The sequence below is a fragment of the Amphiura filiformis genome, chromosome 13 (genome assembly GCF_039555335.1).
Source record: "Amphiura filiformis chromosome 13, Afil_fr2py, whole genome shotgun sequence".
NCBI classification, from domain to species: Eukaryota; Metazoa; Echinodermata; class Ophiuroidea; order Amphilepidida; family Amphiuridae; genus Amphiura; species Amphiura filiformis.
In genome coordinates this window covers 1,556,808-1,576,352 of record NC_092640.1, presented here as the reverse complement: position 1 = coordinate 1,576,352, position 19,545 = coordinate 1,556,808, and the positions used below count along the sequence as shown (strand labels likewise).

Below are 19,545 nucleotides of genomic sequence, written 5' to 3'. Positions count from 1 at the left end.
TTTTACTGACTACACTTTGTTTCTTCCTTCATTTAATGGGTTAATATAAAACCCACAGTGGAAGACATTGGCTTGATAGCAAGAGTTGGTATATTGTGCAAGGCCTATACATGTATCAGCATGATCAGAACATATCATCAGAGCTATTTATAGATTAACAGAGAGGGCATTCAGGGTGCAATATACCATACTGTGGATTTTGGATAAAACAAACAAAATATCACATTTTCGCAGATTTTGAGCCCAATCCTTTACCGATCTCGACCAAATGTGACCTCCGCATTCCCCTCGCATCAAGGAGTCCACCCTCCGAGTTACAGCCCAATCGGACCAAGTTTAAAATTTGACCTTTGACCTTCGACCTCCGATTTCGACCGAAGGTAGCTTACGACACTCCCGTATTTTTCTGTATCCCCGTGCGAATTTGGCGAGGCTGGGATCAAAACTGACGGAGCCTTTTACACACATACATACATACAACATTAGGCAAATTATAGCATGATCAGAACATATCATCAGAGCTATTTATAGATTAACAGAGAGGGCATTCAGGGTGCAATATACCATACTGTGGATTTTGGATAAAACAAACAAAATATCACATTTTCGCAGATTTTGAGCCCAATCCTTTACCGATCTCGACCAAATGTGACCTCCGCATTCCCCTCGCATCAAGGAGTCCACCCTCCGAGTTACAGCCCAATCGGACCAAGTTTAAAATTTGACCTTTGACCTTCGACCTCCGACCTCCGATTTCGACCGAAGGTAGCTTACGACACTCCCCGTATTTTTCTGTATCCCCCGTGCGAATTTGGCGAGGCTGGGATCAAAACTGACGGAGCCTTTTACACACATACATACATACAACATTAGGCAAATTATAGTAAGACTAGAGGTAATACCCGTATGCGTAAATGATTATTAAGCTCAATATGCCCATATGCATAACAGCAACATAGCCGGACCCACATGACCTTTGACCTGTTTGATGTCCTTTGACCTCGGATGACAATTCATTCATTCATTCATTCATTCATTTATTTATTTACTTATTTAACTGACCATTTCTTACGTCAGTTAAAGAGTTAAAGGGTAATACAATCACCAGCATTAAGCCGGATCCAGCTGATAGGGTACTGTTTCATCCCGTTGACCCCTGATGACCTTTGACCCTGGATGACCTTTAGGATGACATTTGACCTCAGATGACATCACTTATTTACCGGTAATTAATTAAATCAATTAATTTATATATTTTTTATTGTTTTACTGACTACACTTTCTTTCTTCCTTCATTTAATGGGTTAATATAAAACCCACAGTGGAATACATTGGCTTTATAGCAAGAGTTGGTATATTGTGCAAGGCCTATACATGTATCAGCATGATCAGTGCATATGATCAGAGCTATTTATAGATTAACAGAGAGGACATTCAGGGTGCAATACCATACTGTGGATTTTGGATAAAACAAACAAAAAAAAATCACATTTTTGCCGATTTTGAGCCCAATTCTTTACTGATCTCAACCAAATGTGACCTCTGCATTCACCTCACATCCAGGATTCCACCCACCGAGTTACAGCCCAATTGGACCAAGTTTAAAATTTGACCTTTGACCTTCGACCTCCGATTTCGACCGAAGGTAGCTTACGACACTCCCGTATTTTTCTGCACCCCGTGCGAATTTGGCGAGGTTCGATCAAAACTGACGGAGCCTTTTACACACATACACGCACCCCTACACGCAACATAAGGCAAATTATAGTAAGATACCGGTATTTAAAATTGAATGGTTGACAAAGGGAAACACAGCACTCCTTGATCTACTGTTGAAATATACACAAATACCTCGCAAACACCCCCAATTGCATGAAGAATCAATATGTGTATACTAAGGCTGGCATTTTCGGGCGGGTAAACGGGTACCCGCCGAGATTACATTACCCGGCAGGAAATACCCTGCCCGGTACCCGCCGGTACCGAAATTCAAAAAAAAAAAAAAAAAAAAAAAATTTTTTTTTTTTTTTCGGTTTAGACCCTAAATGCTAGGATCATTCATGGTTGACCTAAAAAAAAAAAAAAATGCATTCAAATTCAATGCATTTTGAAATCATTAATAGAGTATGACATGAATACAAATTATCAATTTTCATATTAAAATACAAAACATCTTGATTTTTTTTTTTTTTTTTCAATTTGGTACCGGTTACCCGCCGAAAAATGCGCTGGTACCGGGTACAAAATTACCGAAAATGCCAGGCCTAGTGTATACCTTGCTATAAAGTTTTCTTTCCAGAAGAATTAACCTTGGCTGACAGAGGGAAAACACTCTTTGACCTAATGATCTTACTGTTAATACATGAAATTTAACTAAGGCCAAAAACTGTCCAAAAACATTTAGGATGGAAGTTGCTGAAGTTAGCATAACACTTGAAACTTTCAAATGTATGCACTGTAACCCACATATAAGTTTAATATAAATCAGATAATAGTTTTAAAAAGTCAATAACTTGAGCACTCCTTGAATCTTTTCTCTATTCTGTGAGTCCAAAAAACTAATGGAAGACACATTCGTTCACGCCCGAATTTGAGATTTCTTGATATTTATCAACACTAAGATGTATTCTTTCACTTGAAACTGATAAAATACAACTTGCTAATATTTACTCGTATTTTTGCTTGATTTGTTTCACTCTTTTCAACTCTAAAAAGTCACATGGCTCAAGACAGCTTCTAAAGTAAATTGGCGGGAAATAATGAGTCAGAAATGCGCGAATGCGAAATATTTTGATTACGCTGCGATTAAGCTTAGCGTGACGCTGCGCAACTCTCGCCAGTATGTCCAACGCAGTCTAGGCACATTCGGTTTGTTGTTCACGCCAGCAAATGTGGTGTAAACAAAACAAAAATTTGCAGTCAAAATGCCACTTAGATTTTTTAATTATTTTGAATTTTGGCGCACTGAAAGCAGACATTATAGATTTATTGGTGCAAAAAGATGCATATTTAGACCATGCACTAGATACAGCTTTTACAAGCGTGAAAGTCTTACCGTTTTAAAATATAAGGACGTTTTGTGCATAATTTTGACATTTTTTTACTAAAACGTCGATTTCTCAGAGTTCACTTTTGACAATATTGCACGATTTTTGTGACAAGATAACTCGAAAAATACGCAAGCAAAAGGTAAACTTTTTGCACTATCGTTTAGAGTACATCAAAGCCTAGGGAAGGTTTTCTCATTTTTTCAAAATATTTGTTTTAAACAAAAATATACACCATTCTGTGCAATTTTTAGCTTAATACTATAGTAGAGTGACAAAATTGCTTTTTTCACATGTTTTTTTCAATATTTCTAAAAAAGAGACGAATTTCAAAAAAATAAAACAACCTTCCCTAAGTTCATGTCTCTTCTTTATAAAAAGCTAACTGAAATTTTTTTACTCCGAACGGATTTTTTTCTAAGTTGTCACAAAAAAATTGGGATAAAAAGTGAATTTTTGTGATTTTTTCAAAAACTCGAGATTTTTGAACAAATCTGACGTCACCATGGGATTCCTTGACTCATTTCCTTTCCAAAAATGTATAGTTTTATATACTTTTGACATACAATTCAGAAATAATGATGCTCGAAAAGGTCCATGTTCTCTCCCATTACACTGGCCTTAATGCTTAATATGATCCCTGTACTGTAGACACTGGCTTTATTTCCTAATCTTCATCCCACTTTGAGAACTACTTGGCCAGAGGATTTTGGAGTGCATTCTAGTTTCTGCCAAGGTTATAAAACTCCTACATGTAAGGCTTTTGTAAGCTTATTACCGGTATTATGAATTATCAGACTATACTGATCTGATGGATTTGCATTAATCTGAGGGCAAATTGTTACATCATCTCCTGCAGGCATTCAAAGTGAGCCAATTCACCAAAATGTCAATATAAATCAGATTATTTATTCAAAAGGTATTACTGGAATCTTCTCTCTAAAAGTGTAAAATTGTGGTCTATAAATCTATTATCCCTGTAGACACTGGTCAGATTTCATAATCTTTCCCTTCCTTTAGTATTTGGAGTGCTTTCTAGTTTCTATTGTCCACCATTCAATCAGTGTTCATTTTTAAGGTGGTACTACACCCTCTGATAAATTTTGTGTCTAATTTTGCATTTTCTCTCAAAAAATAACTATAGATAAAAGTTACGCCTTTGTAGGGGCAAGGAATCCAATTACTTCACTAAAATTTCAGTGAAACAAGACAAGTGGTTCATTATATAGAAACAAGGTACATTCTCTAGCTGTACTTCTTTTCTTATCATAAATAACATACCGCTTGTCCCGAGTCACTGAAATTCCAGTGTGGTAACTGGATTTCTTGCCCTTTAATATACATAACTTTTGTTACCAGTGTGTTATTATTTTTGAGAAAAATACAAAATAGTCACAAATTTATCAAGGGGTGTAGTACCACCTTAAGGGCAACTTTTCTTATTTGAATGAATAATGATGATGATATTGATATGAAAATTTATTAGCAATATTAAATTTATAATATCCATGAAGTAGTCTAAAGTATTATGGTATTCATTTTGATTACAACTTGGGTTATTTTCCCAACCCTTAATTGTGATGTGAAAGCAAAATCAGTCGGAAGTCAGCAATATTGATTTTCAGATGTATACATAGCCACACAAAGGAAATAATTTCTTTTGTTGCTAGATGTTTTACTTTAGAAACACTTCAACTGTCCATATGGAGCTAAATGGTCAATTTCAATGGAGCTAAATGGTCAATTTCAATGGAGCTTTATAAATGATTCAATGATGCAATCAGAGAAAACTGCAAATTAAATATGCCCAACTTCAGAGTGATTTTGCTTGATCACAACACAATTTACACACTTTACATATGATATGACATATATTTAGATTGAACACAATTTGCTTTGGTTTGACCAACAAGACATTTAGAACCATGTTCAATAGATAATTATAAATTATGAACTACATGTAATTAGCTGCTGAGCGATCTTTTCAGAATCCACTTCGATACACAAGTTTCCTGTCACATAGTTTTCAGTTACATGTAAAACAAACACATATATGCTAATTTCCCAAGTTTCATTGCCAGTCAAAATTAAAACAGTCAGAACTGAAGGATCTACACAATGTAATTATATAATATTCCAGGCCCCCAGCATGTGTGCCACAAAAACACACTTTATAATTTTTGAAAAATTGCAATTTAAATGACTTTGCACATGGGGGTGATGAATTTCGAATGTGGACGGGGTGACGGAACACGAATTAAGTACATATTACACAGAAATTTTTGCCAGACTTAGCTGATTTACCCTTTTCCTTTCTTTAAAACAAAAACAATACGGTACATTGTTAGTGCCCCAGCACCTGTATTTAACTGCAAAAAAAGTTTGCAACATTTGGTATGAACATTTAAAAGTCATAACTTAAAAACCTGGAAGTACATTTGCTCTTGCAGTAAAACAGCCGGCTACATATAAAAGTCCAAATGCCAAATTCAACTTGGCTGTGTTCTGTGGTAGCTTGTCCATTTCATTTCTTCTGAAGCACTTCTCAAGATTAAATGCCAATGGTAGAGTGACTAGCGGTAAGAAAAAGGTAGGTGCAAAGTTTACGCCCATGACAGCAAATATTAGATACGGTACAAATAGCAGGCAAACGTAGATAGGCAGGCTCATATCACAAACTATTGGTGGCGCTATTCGTCCATATGGAAGTGGAATGTGCCTGTACGGTCCAAAAATGGCTTTACTGTGGGGCTCAATGGGAAAAATCACTAAAAATTAATTTTGACAACCAAAACCTGAGTGACTTTGACTTACTTTGGTACTAGCATGATACTGGATTCATAAACTATCACATAGTGCAATCTATGTTCCACCAAGTCGACACTCTTTAAAGCGCAAAAGCAATTTGTGCATAAATCATGACCATCCAAAACAGATTTCCTACAGTAAAGAATAGGAGGTCATCTGGGGTCACATACAGTAGTGTACATTGTACATGTGCCTGCTGTCACAACTTCACACACAAAAATTTTGGGCAATTTTGTGACATATTTTTTGTCTGTAACTTCAAAAGTATATGCACTAGAAACATGATTGACCCCTTATTGTTTAGGTAATTTGATTCTCTTTCAAATGAAAGAACTTTCAGCTAAAAATATTGAACTTCAAAATTTTATGAACATCCCTAACGTAGACCATGTAAGAGCCCGTTTGTCCAAGACATATGGCTAGAGTTACCGCACCAGCTTTACGATCAGCTTCCATGTCCCTTGTGTTGTTGCTGTGAAGAATAGCTTCGGTGTTCATTGCGAGTGGGATTGCATACCACAATGGGAATAAAGCTAGATGTCCAACTTGACAAACATAAGCAAACATTACTGCTAGTGGTCCAAATGTTATCAATATAACGAGGTCACCCAATGCAACATATTTCAGTCCAATTCCACCGGTGTAAAGGAAAGACCCTGATAAACCACCAAAATACAATAACGCTATATGTTCCATTTTTGCCGGTGATGTAAGGACGAGGACTAAGAATGATACACAACCTAAAAAATACAGTACTGCTCCGAATGATCCTACCGCATTTGGCGATAGATATCCATCGACCAAAGTTCTGTCATCGCTTTTCTTGCTGTCGACTCCTTTGAGAAAGTCATAATATGTATTGACTAGATTACCAGCTCCATGCACAAATAAAACAGCACCAATTGATGCCAAGAATACTGGTAAATTTAGTGTACCTGTTGTTTTGTATGCCAGTGCTGTACCTAACAGCACTGGTGTCAAACTTGCACTGAATGACCATGGTCGCAGTGCGATAACATATGTTGCAAATCGGCTTGGTCTACTCGGCTTGTTATTCAACGTATTGTCATGTTTTTTTAGGCACGGTTTTACATCTTCTATATGTACTACGCCGTTTGTTTGCTTCGCCATCTCGTATATGGCCACGGACGTTTCTTTTCCTTTTATAAGACGATCGGGTGGGCCCAAAATATGATGCAATTTGTTTAAAACACGTCCTCTGACAGCTCACTACTATTTGTGTCCATTTCATCACCGTCAATGAATGGGAAACGTGATTTTAAAACTCTTCACGCAGTACCGGTTAAAACTCACTGATGGTGTGTGCCCAGCCAGTGTGAATATCTCTCTGTTTAAGAGACTATTTGGAAACGCCTTCGCTAAAATGTTCTGTACGCACTTACATAAATGTGAGATATACAGTTAAAATTGCTAAAAGTGTATAATATTTAGACCAAAAAATATATTTATTGACCAAAATATTTATATTTTTATTTCTAAATATTTATATAGGAAACCTTATTGCAAATTATAAAATCCGTATAAAAATTTGTGAACGAGACCCAATATGGCGTCCACCATGTAGGAAAATAAAACTGTTTTTTTCTGCAGTTTTGCCATGTAAATTCGTGTAATTTACTGAACGTCCACTTCTTCAGGGAGGTCTGTAAATCTGCTCCTTGTATTTTACAGCATGCATGCATGCATTTCATGATTTGTCTTAAATATGCTTGAGTGATTTGTTTAAATATGCTTTTAATTTTAATTTTGCATGTTATGTTTTACAACAAACACTCACTGACACTGACACTGACACACTCACACTGTCACTTCTGTAAGCTTTACTCAACATGCAAAATAACTATCACAAGGCAATATAATTATTATTCATATTGTAAAACTTTCATTTGAATAAACACAGCTCAGAACTCAAGCTGCCAACAGCTGTATGCGATCTGACCGTAAAAGCATGCAAGTTATTTCAAAAATCAATGCGCGTTGTGAAACTGTAGGTATGCTAGTAGACTGCGGAACTCAGTCTTCCATGATAGTCGTCATTTATCATTTGGTCGTTATATGACTATCAGGGAGAGACTGAGTGGTTATGTAATGTACACGGAGGTGCATTCTTAACGTGTTGGTTACCGGTTTTTAATTCATCTTCGTTAGCAATTACGCACACTTACTATTGTACTGAAATTGTCTCTAGTCGTATATGAGGTGATTACGGTTTCTTCTTGTTGATTCCATATTGAAATCAGATGATTATTTCTTACACATTTTAGGTATGAAATCGGTGAGCACGCCTAATTTTTCACTCGCAGATCGTCCATGTTTATCGGCGCAATGGAGGGGGAGGTCACAACAGGTCAGAATTAGCATATTCATGATATTACTAATTCCACTTTCGTCTGTAGGGGATTTAATTGACTTGATTGACAAATCACCCAGGCGGCGTAGGGCGATCCCAATTATACAGATTTTCCTGCTCGCAAGATGTAGCCTATATAAATATCGAGAATATTTTCAGGTTTGCAAATTGGGATCCGAAATATTTGACACCGGGGGGGGGTTCTCAGTACAAATGCCATACGGGGACGTGGCGCAAATATGGGTAGCATTTTCAGCCTTTTGGTATATCAATGACCCCTTTTTCAAAGCCTATTTTGGTATATATAAATGGGTCCTTTTTTTTTTTTTTTCTCAATTTTTTTCGGAAAATAGCTCAATTTTTCCTTAATCGAGCAAAAATTGTCAACATTTTCCCAAAATTTTGGGAACATTTGTAAAAACTACGACAATTTGGGTTAAATTTGGCCGAAAATTTGGACTTTTGGTATATAAATGGGTCCAAATTTCTTGAAAAATTGGTATATTTATGGGTCCACTTTCAAATTCTCAGCGCACGTCCCTACCAAAACCAAACTTGAGTACCCCGGTATTTGACATGTGCAAAGAAGGAAGGGGGGAAATATTTGTCTCAGTTTGAGAAGGGCGGCAAGCCATTTTGTTAAATTCCACCGGGCTCATAATTATTGCACTAGCCCTTCACCCATAGGCCTACTGGCCATCATGAATGAAGTAGCGAACAATTGTTACATGAAAATGACATTTTGTGTTTTATTTGAAGCTGTTATAAGATACGGTACCGTAAAATGGGGTAACTTTGGGCACTTTTCAGAGTTTTTAAACCACTGCTTCCAAACAAAACCAGTTCTATTTCTAATTATAGGCCTACTTTTTTTGTGACATTAGGGTTTCCCTTCTACACCTTGAAGTTATAAAAGATTTTAAAATAATTTTGATATGGTGACTCACATAATTTCAGTACCCTGGAAAATAACTCAATCAAAGGTGACATAAAAGATCTGTTAGAAAATCGCAGCCAGCCCCCATTGCCGCAAAAGCATGTAGCATACCTATTAAGAAGTGGTAGGGTCCACAGAGACCGGATTGAAGAAGGTCATCACATGACCATCAGTGTTGAATTATTTGGCAGCTTCACGAACACTGCGATCACGGCAAAAATATGAAACTACAAATTCGCCTTTGAACAGAAAGGATTACGCAGATAATGGTAAATTTAGGATCATTGTAGACTATGAAGTCATTAGATAGTCGATCTTTATGTTTTGGTGTGTTACATGTTGTTACAAAATAGGAATTTCATTAACAAAACTCACAAGCAATCTCAACAACTTCCACATGGAGTAATTCGTGTTGTTTATCAGGGTCATAGGTCATACGACACACATTTTGTGTCTTTCCGCCCCTCGGAAAATGGCTTCTATAGTTAGTGACTAGTATGCTAGGTGAATTCAAATTTGCCATCAAACTGGGACATCATTTTATATATCAAATCAAAGCCCTTGAGTAAACAAAGCCAAAACTGAAAACCATTTTTTCATAGCACTTTCCGTAGCAAAGTTACATCTTGTCAAAGATTGACTTTCATCAAAAAGTTTCAGCTGGCAAAATTCCCCAAACGGCATTTCGGGGTGTTTCTAGATCTTAGTCTCATTATGATAGCAGCTTTTTTAATGGAACTGCTATCCAAATCCTCTAAAATTCCATGTGCGGTGACTTATCACCATAAAAATCATATATTTGGGTCAAGTGAAGTATAGAAAACATATTTATGTACGTTTCCTTCTACGGCCAGTTGTTTTAAATTTCTATGTAAATATGCATTGACATTGTCGGCGAATTTGGCTGACTAGCAAATGTGTTAACTAAGGTTTGCCTGGGTTACCTAGAAACTGTTGTGAGTTGGATTCGCTTCCTCGACTGTTAGGCCAAGTAAAAAAATAACACGTAAATCCTCCGAACTTTTTAAAAAATCGGTGGGGGAGGTCCTTATTATTTTTTAGGGGTTCATTCATAGATGATAGAATTGAGTTGCATAAATAATGATCATGCCCTCAATTCTATGAATGAACCCGGTTCATACATTCTCAAACATTCAGTGATTGTTTTTCAGCAAATAATAATATTATGTAAAATTCTTAAAAACATGATTTTCCTGCATTTTTTCTATACTGAAATCGTCACGCTGCAGTAGCCGGGTAGTCCGAATTTACAGACCCAGAACAAAATATTAATATTATAAAGAAAAGGTCCACTTTTTCAAAATCAGCAACCCCCCAAAACAAGTCCTGCGTACGGACCTGCATGTAGAAATTGATGAAGCATGCCACATTGTAAAGCAATTGAGATACAGATTTCGGAAGAAACAGCTGATCATGACGGGCGATCACAATTCGCATCTAAAATGTTATTGAAGTCGCACTTCAAGTCTTCAACTCGATTTTAGACTTCAAAATAGGCAACCTAAATTGCTCTAAAAGATCAAATAATCAACTATCCAAATTTAAACATCAGCAAAATTTAACATGCATTGCAAAAAATGACATTGCTGATCATAGTTAGCAGTCCATGTTTTTTAAAGCATGCCATTTTGAAATTTGGAAAATCAATAAAAGCTAGCATGGGGGTTTAAACTATGTGGGTAAAAAGTGTGGAATGAATAAAGCGTGGGATTAAAATAAAAAGCCTGGAGTTTTTGAATTTGTTTCAACTGACAATATGTTTTTATTTTCAATGATATGATAACATCACCATAGTTTCCAAGAAATATGGCCAAACCCGCAAACCACATCACAAAATAAAATTCCATTTCAATTGTGTTAAGGGGGTACTACACCCTGTAGTAAATTTAGACTATTTTGCATTTTTTCAAAATTAATAACACACTGGTAAAAAAAATAATGTATATTATTGGGGCAAGGAATCCAATTACTACACTGAAATTTCAGTGAATCAAGACAAGCGGTTCAGTAAATATGATAGGAAATGAGGTACATCCTAGCGGTACCTCATTTTCTATCACAAGTATTGAACCGCTTGTCTTGTCTTGTCATTGAAATTCCAGTGTAGTAATTGGATTCCTTGCCCCTATAATATACATAACTTTTTTTACCAGGGTGTTATTAGTTTTGAGAAAAATGCAAAAATAGTCACAAATTTATTGAGGGTGTAGTACCCCTTAATGGTTCCTGTGCCCAGGGCTTGAAAAATGTTAATTTCCTGGGAAACAAGCTAATTTTCCCACAATTTATAGCATGTTTATATAATGGTACAAAAAGACACAATACCAGAATTTCCCTACAATATTTCCTGGGATGGAGCTTCCAAAATTCCCCACTTTTTCACGCCATGCCAGTGCCAATCCACTAGGCTGACATACCAGAAATAGCTGTATCGTGTATTATTGTAATATTGTATAATATCAAAATATGATCAGCATCCACCGCCCGCGCCCGGCCATGTGAAGTCCACAAGTAACTTAGTAAGCAGTAAAGATAGTTCAAAATTGCTTCCAAATGTTAAAAAGTGGTGGGGGTCAGGAATTTTCAATAAGAAGGGTGCCTAAAAAATGTGTTGATATACCAAAAAAACGATAACAAATGAATCCTTGTGTGCAAATTTGAGGCTAGAGTTCTTGAGTAACTTTTGCATTATACACATTACACACACGGACACACAGGCGTTCATGAACGTGGACTGTCGCAGACAATCGTCATGCAGTTGGCAGCTGTGTTCATGAAATTTCTACTTTAGTAATAGTAAATTGCTTTATAAATAGCTGTAGTGTATGGTACCAACCATGACTTGATCTTGAGCGTAGCCCAGTATCGGCAATTGGTGGTATCGATATTGGTAATTTTTAGTTGGCAACATTTGGCAAATTTGGAAAAAAACTGGGCTAACCAGACATGTTGTTATTACGTGATATTGACACTGTCACTAGGCTTATTCTCATACCATGATCATGATTACAGCTCAACAGTTGCATTTGAAAAGAACCATGGTATAGTACAGTAGTTGATTTAAAACAACAGTCACAAGACTTACTATTTGCAGAGCTGTGGTAGCTTGCGACCTGCATCTACAGGTCTTCTTTAGCCACTGAAGAGATTATTCCACTTGACTTGCCTCTTGACTACCAGATATTGATTGGTTTTGGTCAAGTGACAAAATCTTGTTGTAAACAACTGGAAGATCATGGCGCCCCCGGTCTCTGTTGAGGACGCTGCCAGTTCTCCTTATTTGGATCGCTTCTCTGCATGACCCCTCTCCTGAACCAGTCTTCTTCACGGTCGAGAATGCGTACGCCATCCCAGTCGATGCTATGGTGATCCTTAGTGATGTGCTCACCAACTGGGGAAGTGGGGCGTTCATGTTCGCTAATACGTGTTCTGGCACTTTCCCCTGCATATGATGAAGAACAGTCTAAACATTTGAGGCCATAGACGGCCCCCGATTTGGTATACCATGGTATAGGTTCCCTGTAAATATCGGTAAAAAACTAGGTTGGAGTAATAATCTGCCTCCCCCCAGTCCCAAGTGACATACACATAATTTATTAACCTCCAGTAGGCCTACATAACAAAGCAAACAGATGATAACCTTGATGTTTCATTTCTATAGATTGAGACAGTCGTCATGATGGCACAGTTTATCAGCGGCCTCAAAAGCCGCAATGAAGACACGCGCACCAAAACAGCTCGCAACCTCCAGCACTATGTGACTACAGAATTACGGGAGGTATCGGCAGATGAAAGGACATCGTTTATGGATGAGCTCAATCATCATATATTTGAATTAGTATCAAGTCCAGATGGAAATGAAAAGAAGGGCGGGATCCTAGCTATAGGTAGGTCAAAATTACACCCAATTGGGCTAATAATTCAGTACTCTGGCAACTCTGAGAGGTATCAGCAGATGAGAGGACATCGTTTATGGATGAGCTCAATCATCATATATTTGAATTAGTATCGAGTCCAGATGGAAATGAAAAGAAGGGCGGGATCCTAGCTATAGGTAGGTCAAAATTACACCCAATTGGGCTAATAATTCAGTACTCTGGCAACTCTGAGAGGTATCAGCAGATGAGAGGACATCGTTTATGGATGAGCTCAATCATCATATATTTGAATTAGTATCGAGTCCAGATGGAAATGAAAAGAAGGGCGGGATCCTAGCTATAGGTAGGTCAAAATTACACCCAATTGGGCTAATAATTCAGTACTCTGGCAACTCTGAGAGGTATCAGCAGATGAGAGGACATCGTTTATGGATGAGCTCAATCATCATATATTTGAATTAGTATCGAGTCCAGATGGAAATGAAAAGAAGGGCGGGATCCTAGCTATAGGTAGGTCAAAATTACACCCAATTGGGCTAATAATTCAGTACTCTGGCAACTCTGAGAGGTATCAGCAGATGAGAGGACATCGTTTATGGATGAGCTTAATCATCATATATTTGAATTAGTATCGAGTCCAGATGGAAATGAAAAGAAGGGCGGGATCCTAGCTATAGGTAGGTCAAAATTACACCCAATTGGGCTAATAATTCAGTACTCTGGCAACTCTGAGAGATATCAGCAGATGAAAGGACATCGTTCATGGATGAGCTCAATCATCATATATTTGAATTAGTATCGAGTCCAGATGGAAATGAAAAGAAGGGTGGGATCCTAGCTATAGGTAAGTCAAAATTACACCCAGTTGGGCTAATAATTCAGTACTCTGGCAACTCTGAGAGGTATCAGCAGATGAAAGGACATCGTTTATGGATGAGCTGAATCATCATATATTTGAATTAGTATCGAGTCCAGATGGAAATGAAAAGAAGGGCGGGATCCTAGCTATAGGTAAGTCAAAATTACACCCAATTGGGCTAATAATTCAGTACTCTGGCAACTCTGAGAGGTATCAGCAGATGAGAGGACATCGTTTATGGATGAGCTCAATCATCATATATTTGAATTAGTATCGAGTCCAGATGGAAATGAAAAGAAGGGTGGGATCCTAGCTATAGGTAAGTCAAAATTACACCCAGTTGGGCTAATAATTCAGTACTCTGGCAACTCTGAGAGGTATCAGCAGATGAAAGGACATCGTTTATGGATGAGCTCAATCATCATATATTTGAATTAGTATCGAGTCCAGATGGAAATGAAAAGAAGGGCGGGATCCTAGCTATAGGTAAGTCAAAATTACACCCAGTTGGGCTAATAATTCAGTACTCTGGCAACACTGAGAGGTATCAGCAGATGAAAGGACATCGTTTATGGATGAGCTGAATCATCATATATTTGAATTAGTATCGAGTCCAGATGGAAATGAAAAGAAGGGCGGGATCCTAGCTATAGGTAAGTCAAAATTACACCCAATTGGGCTAATAATTCAGTACTCTGGCAACTCTGAGAGATATCAGCAGATGAGAGGACATCGTTTATGGATGAGCTGAATCATCATACATGTATTTGAATATTTTAATAATTCAGTACTCTGGCAACTCTTGAGCTAAGAGTCTGAGAGGTATCAGTTGACGAGAAAACTTTGTTTATATGAATTGAATCAAGATGTTTTTGAATTGGTATTAAGTCCAGATGGAATTGAAAAGAAGGGAGGGATCCTAGCTATAGGTAGGTCAAAATTACACCCAATTGGGCTAATAATTCAGTACTCTGGCAACTCTTGAGCTAAGAGTCTGAGAGGTATCAGCTGATGAGAACACTTTGTTTATGTATGAATTGAATCAAACCTAATGACACCTAATTGTGGTTGAAAATAATAGGAAAAAAGGATGGGATCCAGTAGGTTAAATTATTAAACTGTAAAGATTCGCCTAATGGAGCATTTGGACTCCTTTGCCTTGAGGTAGATTTCATGTGCAAATAGAGAGCTCCCTCCTGAAATCCCAACAAGAATTAAGGTGCCATGCCCTTATTTGCTGGTGGGAATTGTGCGGGAGGGCATTTTAAGTTGTTAGACCAATAGGCCTATAAAATAAACGCTGTGTCAGACAAAATTCTTTGAACATGGCAAAAGTTCGAAGTCAGCAAAAACATCTTACTGGGGCCCATCTTACTGGGGCCCGAGTACTGATGAAGACCTCAGCATCTCTGGATTTAGATGTTTTTGCTGACTTCGAACTTTTGCCATGTTCAAAGACTTTTTGTCTGACAGGGTGTTTATTTTATAGGCCTATTGGTCTAACGGCTCGCATCCGAACACTTTACTTGGAAAACCACTTTTATCACCTACATGTACTATGTGTGCCGACGTAACAACCTTGTCTTCTAATTTTAAGTTGTGCCTTAAGTTCCACTTATATCAATATCAAGGGAGCTCATAGCGCCATTAGGCAAACCTTTATGGTATTGGATTGTTTCTAAGTTTTCTTTGGTAAATTTTAAACCCCCTCATTTTCTGTGTTGCTGCTCTGATAACATAGGTATGAAAATGAAAATGCAGTTTAATGCATGGAGTGCAGAATTGAAGTTAAGTGTTAGCAAGAACTCAGTAGAAGATTTCACTGTCATCATGATCAAGGGCGTGTGGGTTTCAATTGGAATAGCCTAGTGTATGAATTTTGTCATTTTTTGCAAGATTGTTTGTTGGATTGTTATTTTTGTATCTTTTTTCTTTCTTGTTACGTCTAGTGAGTTTAATAGGCATCGATGGAGACAATGCAACTCGCATCACACGTTTTGCAAATTACCTGCGCAACTTGCTTCCATCTACTGATGTGATGGTAATGGAGATGGCAGCTAAGGCCATAGGTCGTCTGGCTTTGGCGGGAGGAACATTTACTCCGGAGTATGTTGAGTTTGAAGTGAGGAGAGCTTTGGAATGGTTGGGTGGAGATAGACAAGAAGGAAGGCGTCATGCTGCAGTGAGTATAAATTGTTAACTCTTGCCATTTTTGACTCATTTCGATGCGGGTGTCGACTACAGACGACAAGTTTCAATTTTTTTTACAAATAATTTGCTGTTGATTTGCTTCTCACACAATCTGCTGATAATCAGCAACAGTAAAGCACTTCCCAGTTCGCAAATGCTGACAGCGAGCACGTACTCCTTGTGAACAAAATCTTGCTTGATATATTAGGTGGCATTCATCTGTAGTATTGTCTGTATTAGCATTGGTGCAAGTTTGTTGGTTTTCATGCTCAAAGTTTCTTGATTGATTGATTGATTGATTGATTGTTTTATTGATTGATTGATGGTGAATCTACATGTAACTGACTCCATTCTTGTTCTTATTTCCTACTAGGTGTTGGTGTTGAGAGAGCTTGCTGAGAACACACCCACATTCTTCTTTCAACAGGTGCAATCATTCTTTGATAACATATTCAATGCTGTCAGAGATCCAAAGGTAATCAAATATTATATATGGAAGACATGACCTTAATCTCCCATACAGGGAGTGTAGATTTCAAATGGAGTTGTCCATTCGGGTAACCATTTGAAATTCCCACTCCCTGTGTGGGAGATTAAGGTCATATCTTCCATGGGGTGTATGGATTTCAACTAGAATATCTTATTCTGAAGTGAAACAAAAACCCAATTCAGAGCTACAATCTATGAAAAAAGTCCTTGGAACGCTTGGTACACTTTGTCGAAATTCTGTGCAGAATTTCATATGATCATGGAAATGATGTATATTTTGCCTGGGAACAAGCATGACATCTACAACAATGATTTACCCTTCCCCTCTCCCCATCAATCAATGTTGGAACACATTGGGAAACCGCTGAAGACTTTGGTATTTCTCAACATTGCACGGGGGAGAGGGGGTGACAGTTTTCCGTTATTTACACGCTAGCGTTCCAAGACTTTTTTCGTTGATTGTAGGCCATACAGATATAGATACGTTTTTGAGGCACATCAGGGGTTAGTTGTCAAGGGAGGGAGCAAAGAGAACAAATTTCTTTGGTGCATAAAATTTGCTCTCTATATTCTAACGTTCGATTCAGAATCCATATCGTGTGATGAAATTGAAATTGAAATGTACTGCAACGAGGTATCGCGATATCGCGGCTGTGATGTGGAGTCATGAATTGAGTAAATGTAACCTGTTTAATTAGTCTTGCTGACCTGCTACGAAAATGGAATATTGTTGTTGAAACTCATACATTCCATACTATGGAAGACATGACCTTATTTTTCCACACTGACACAGGGAGTGTGAATTTGAAATGGGGTAACCTGAATGGATTATTCCATTTAAATCTACACTCCGGGGGTTGGGGGGTTGGAAGAGATTAAGGTCATGTCTTCACTTCAATAGGGTGTATGGATTTCAACTGGAATAGTCCAATGGCTTTCTGGGACAAATGTGTGTGAAGCTCGCTAAAATGTGTAATTATCACTATTTTGTCCCGTATGCAAAGATGCATGTTTATTTGAACAGGTGGAATCTTCTTTGACATGTTGCCTATGTCAGACTGTCTCACAGAATTAGAGAAGGAGAACCGGGACTCCCTATACCGCAACATACAATCGCGCCGTCAGCTATGGGGAGAAAATTGGGGGTATTCGGTCCTTGCCGACTGTCGCGCTGGAGACGAACGAAAACAATTTTCCGTCTCATCTGAAGCGTCTTGGTACTCGGGTGCAGGTCGCATCAAGTGCGTCTCTCATTATACGCCTATCATCCAAATCGCGCTTGCATGACAACGAATGTCTCAAGCGCATTCCGAGGGGAAACCGAATACCCCCAATTTTTGCTCCATGCCTGTATCAAGATGGCGGTCAAGTCCTGGTTCTCTGGTTTTAATTCTGTGGACTGTCTACTAAACAACAGTGCTATACATGTATTTAACCTGTCATTATTATTATTAGTTTACATTATTTATATAATATCAAAATCATCTGCAACTTTTATATGTTTACTTTTTTACAGCAAGCGATACGTGAAGGTGCAGTGGCTGCTTTACGGGCATGCTTAGAATTGACAGCACAGAGGGAGACTAAAGAAATGCAGAAGCCACAGTGGTATAAGGTATGTGTGGTGTAGGGCTGGGGTGTAGGCCTATGGTAGAATTTGTGTACAGACTTTCTTAAAAGGGCATTTCGTGATCCACAGCCTCATCCCCACTTTTCTCAAAAAAAGTTGAGATTTTTATATCACTGGAAACCTCTGGCTACATAATGTTTATGTACAAAATATTTCTTGCAGATTAATTTGTTTAGCAAAGATATCGTGAAATTTGAATTTCGTTCTGGTGCACCAGAACGAAATTACAACGCATTGTCTATGGAGAAGTGTAATACACAAAATCATGCATAACTCGCGAACGCAAAATCAGAATCAACTGAAATTTTGGGAATAGGTTTTTTTCGTGGATATCTAATGAAAAATGACATAAATAGAGGATGCTAGGATCACGGAATACTCCTTTAATATTCTGATGTATGATATTCTTAAAGGTGTATTTCGTAATCCCATCATCTTCTTTTTTTATGATATTTTTCAGTAGATATCCACGAAAAAAGTTTATTTCCAAAATTTTGGTTGATTCCGATTTTGCGTAACTTGCGAGTTATGCATGATTACGTGTATTACACTGCTCCATAGGCTACTGTGTGTAATTTCGCTCTGGTGCACCAGAACGAAATTCAAATTTCACGATATCTTTGCTAAACTAATTAATCTGCAAGAAATTTTTGTACATAAACATTATGTAGCCAGAGGTTTCAGTGATATAAAAAATCTCAACTTTTTTGAGAAAAGTGGGGGATGATGCTGTGGATCACTTAAATGCCCTTTTAAATGTGCTAATAACAAATGTGAAAATAGAAATAAGGTGTCTAGGTATTCATTTTGGAAAAAAGAGCAGCTAAAATATTTTGTTAATACAACATCCAAGTTTCAGGTGGTTGGGAGAAAGTTTTGAAATACTTACGATATCATTAACATACAAAATAAATAATAGTGGACCTAGGATGGAACCTTGGGGTACTCCACATATATCTGTACTATATTCTGCTTTCTGTTACAAGTTATTTGATTGTTTATATTATAACAGCAAACTTATGAAGTATTGAAATGATTAACATACAAATTGAATAATAATGGACCTAGGGTGGAACCTTGGGGTACTCCACACATTATTTATGTACTGCTTTCTGTTACAAGTTATTTGATTGTTATATTATAACAGCAAACTTATGAAGAAGCCCAGAAAGGATTTGAGGATCCAGGCGGTCGGGAGAAAGGATTGAATCGTGATGACAGGGTTCATGGGTCACTATTGATTCTAAATGAATTGATTAGGACTAGTAGCATGGATGGAGAGGTAAGTGGCATTTAGTATCAGAAATACACCCAA

General features: G+C 37.6%; 2 protein-coding genes across 2 annotated transcripts in view; one reads left to right on the top strand and one right to left on the bottom strand.

Annotated features, from left to right (window-relative positions):
* Positions 1-4,779: 4,779 nt before the first annotated feature.
* Positions 4,780-7,130, bottom strand: LOC140167876 (ubiA prenyltransferase domain-containing protein 1-like). Its single transcript, XM_072191166.1, has 2 exons — positions 6,245-7,130; positions 4,780-5,707 (listed from the first exon to the last, which is right to left on the bottom strand). Exons 1-2 carry the CDS (start codon positions 6,984-6,986, stop codon positions 5,466-5,468), a joined length of 984 nt encoding a protein of 327 aa, XP_072047267.1. The 5' UTR covers positions 6,987-7,130; the 3' UTR covers positions 4,780-5,465.
* A 296-nt stretch (positions 7,131-7,426) lies between these two features.
* Positions 7,427-19,545, top strand: part of LOC140167875 (serine/threonine-protein kinase mTOR-like) — a 245,616-nt gene continuing 233,497 nt past the window's right edge. The window contains exons 1-6 of the mRNA XM_072191165.1: positions 7,427-7,517; positions 12,846-13,071; positions 15,871-16,103; positions 16,485-16,586; positions 18,117-18,215; positions 19,378-19,512. Coding sequence (XP_072047266.1) covers positions 12,861-13,071; positions 15,871-16,103; positions 16,485-16,586; positions 18,117-18,215; positions 19,378-19,512 — 780 coding nt within the window. The 5' untranslated portion in view covers positions 7,427-7,517; positions 12,846-12,860. The remainder of the gene's footprint in view (positions 7,518-12,845; positions 13,072-15,870; positions 16,104-16,484; positions 16,587-18,116; positions 18,216-19,377; positions 19,513-19,545) is intronic.

What these genes read in the sequence shown, in the direction of transcription:
- LOC140167876 (XM_072191166.1), bottom strand. Translation starts at nt 6,986, where the DNA reads ATGGCGAAGCAAACAAACGGCGTAGTACATATAGAAGATGTAAAACCG. An exon ending in TGGACAAACGGGCTCTTACA is followed by an intron (nt 5,708 to 6,244) that starts TGGTCTACGTTA and finishes ATATGAGCCTGC; the next exon opens with CTATCTACGTTTGCCTGCTA.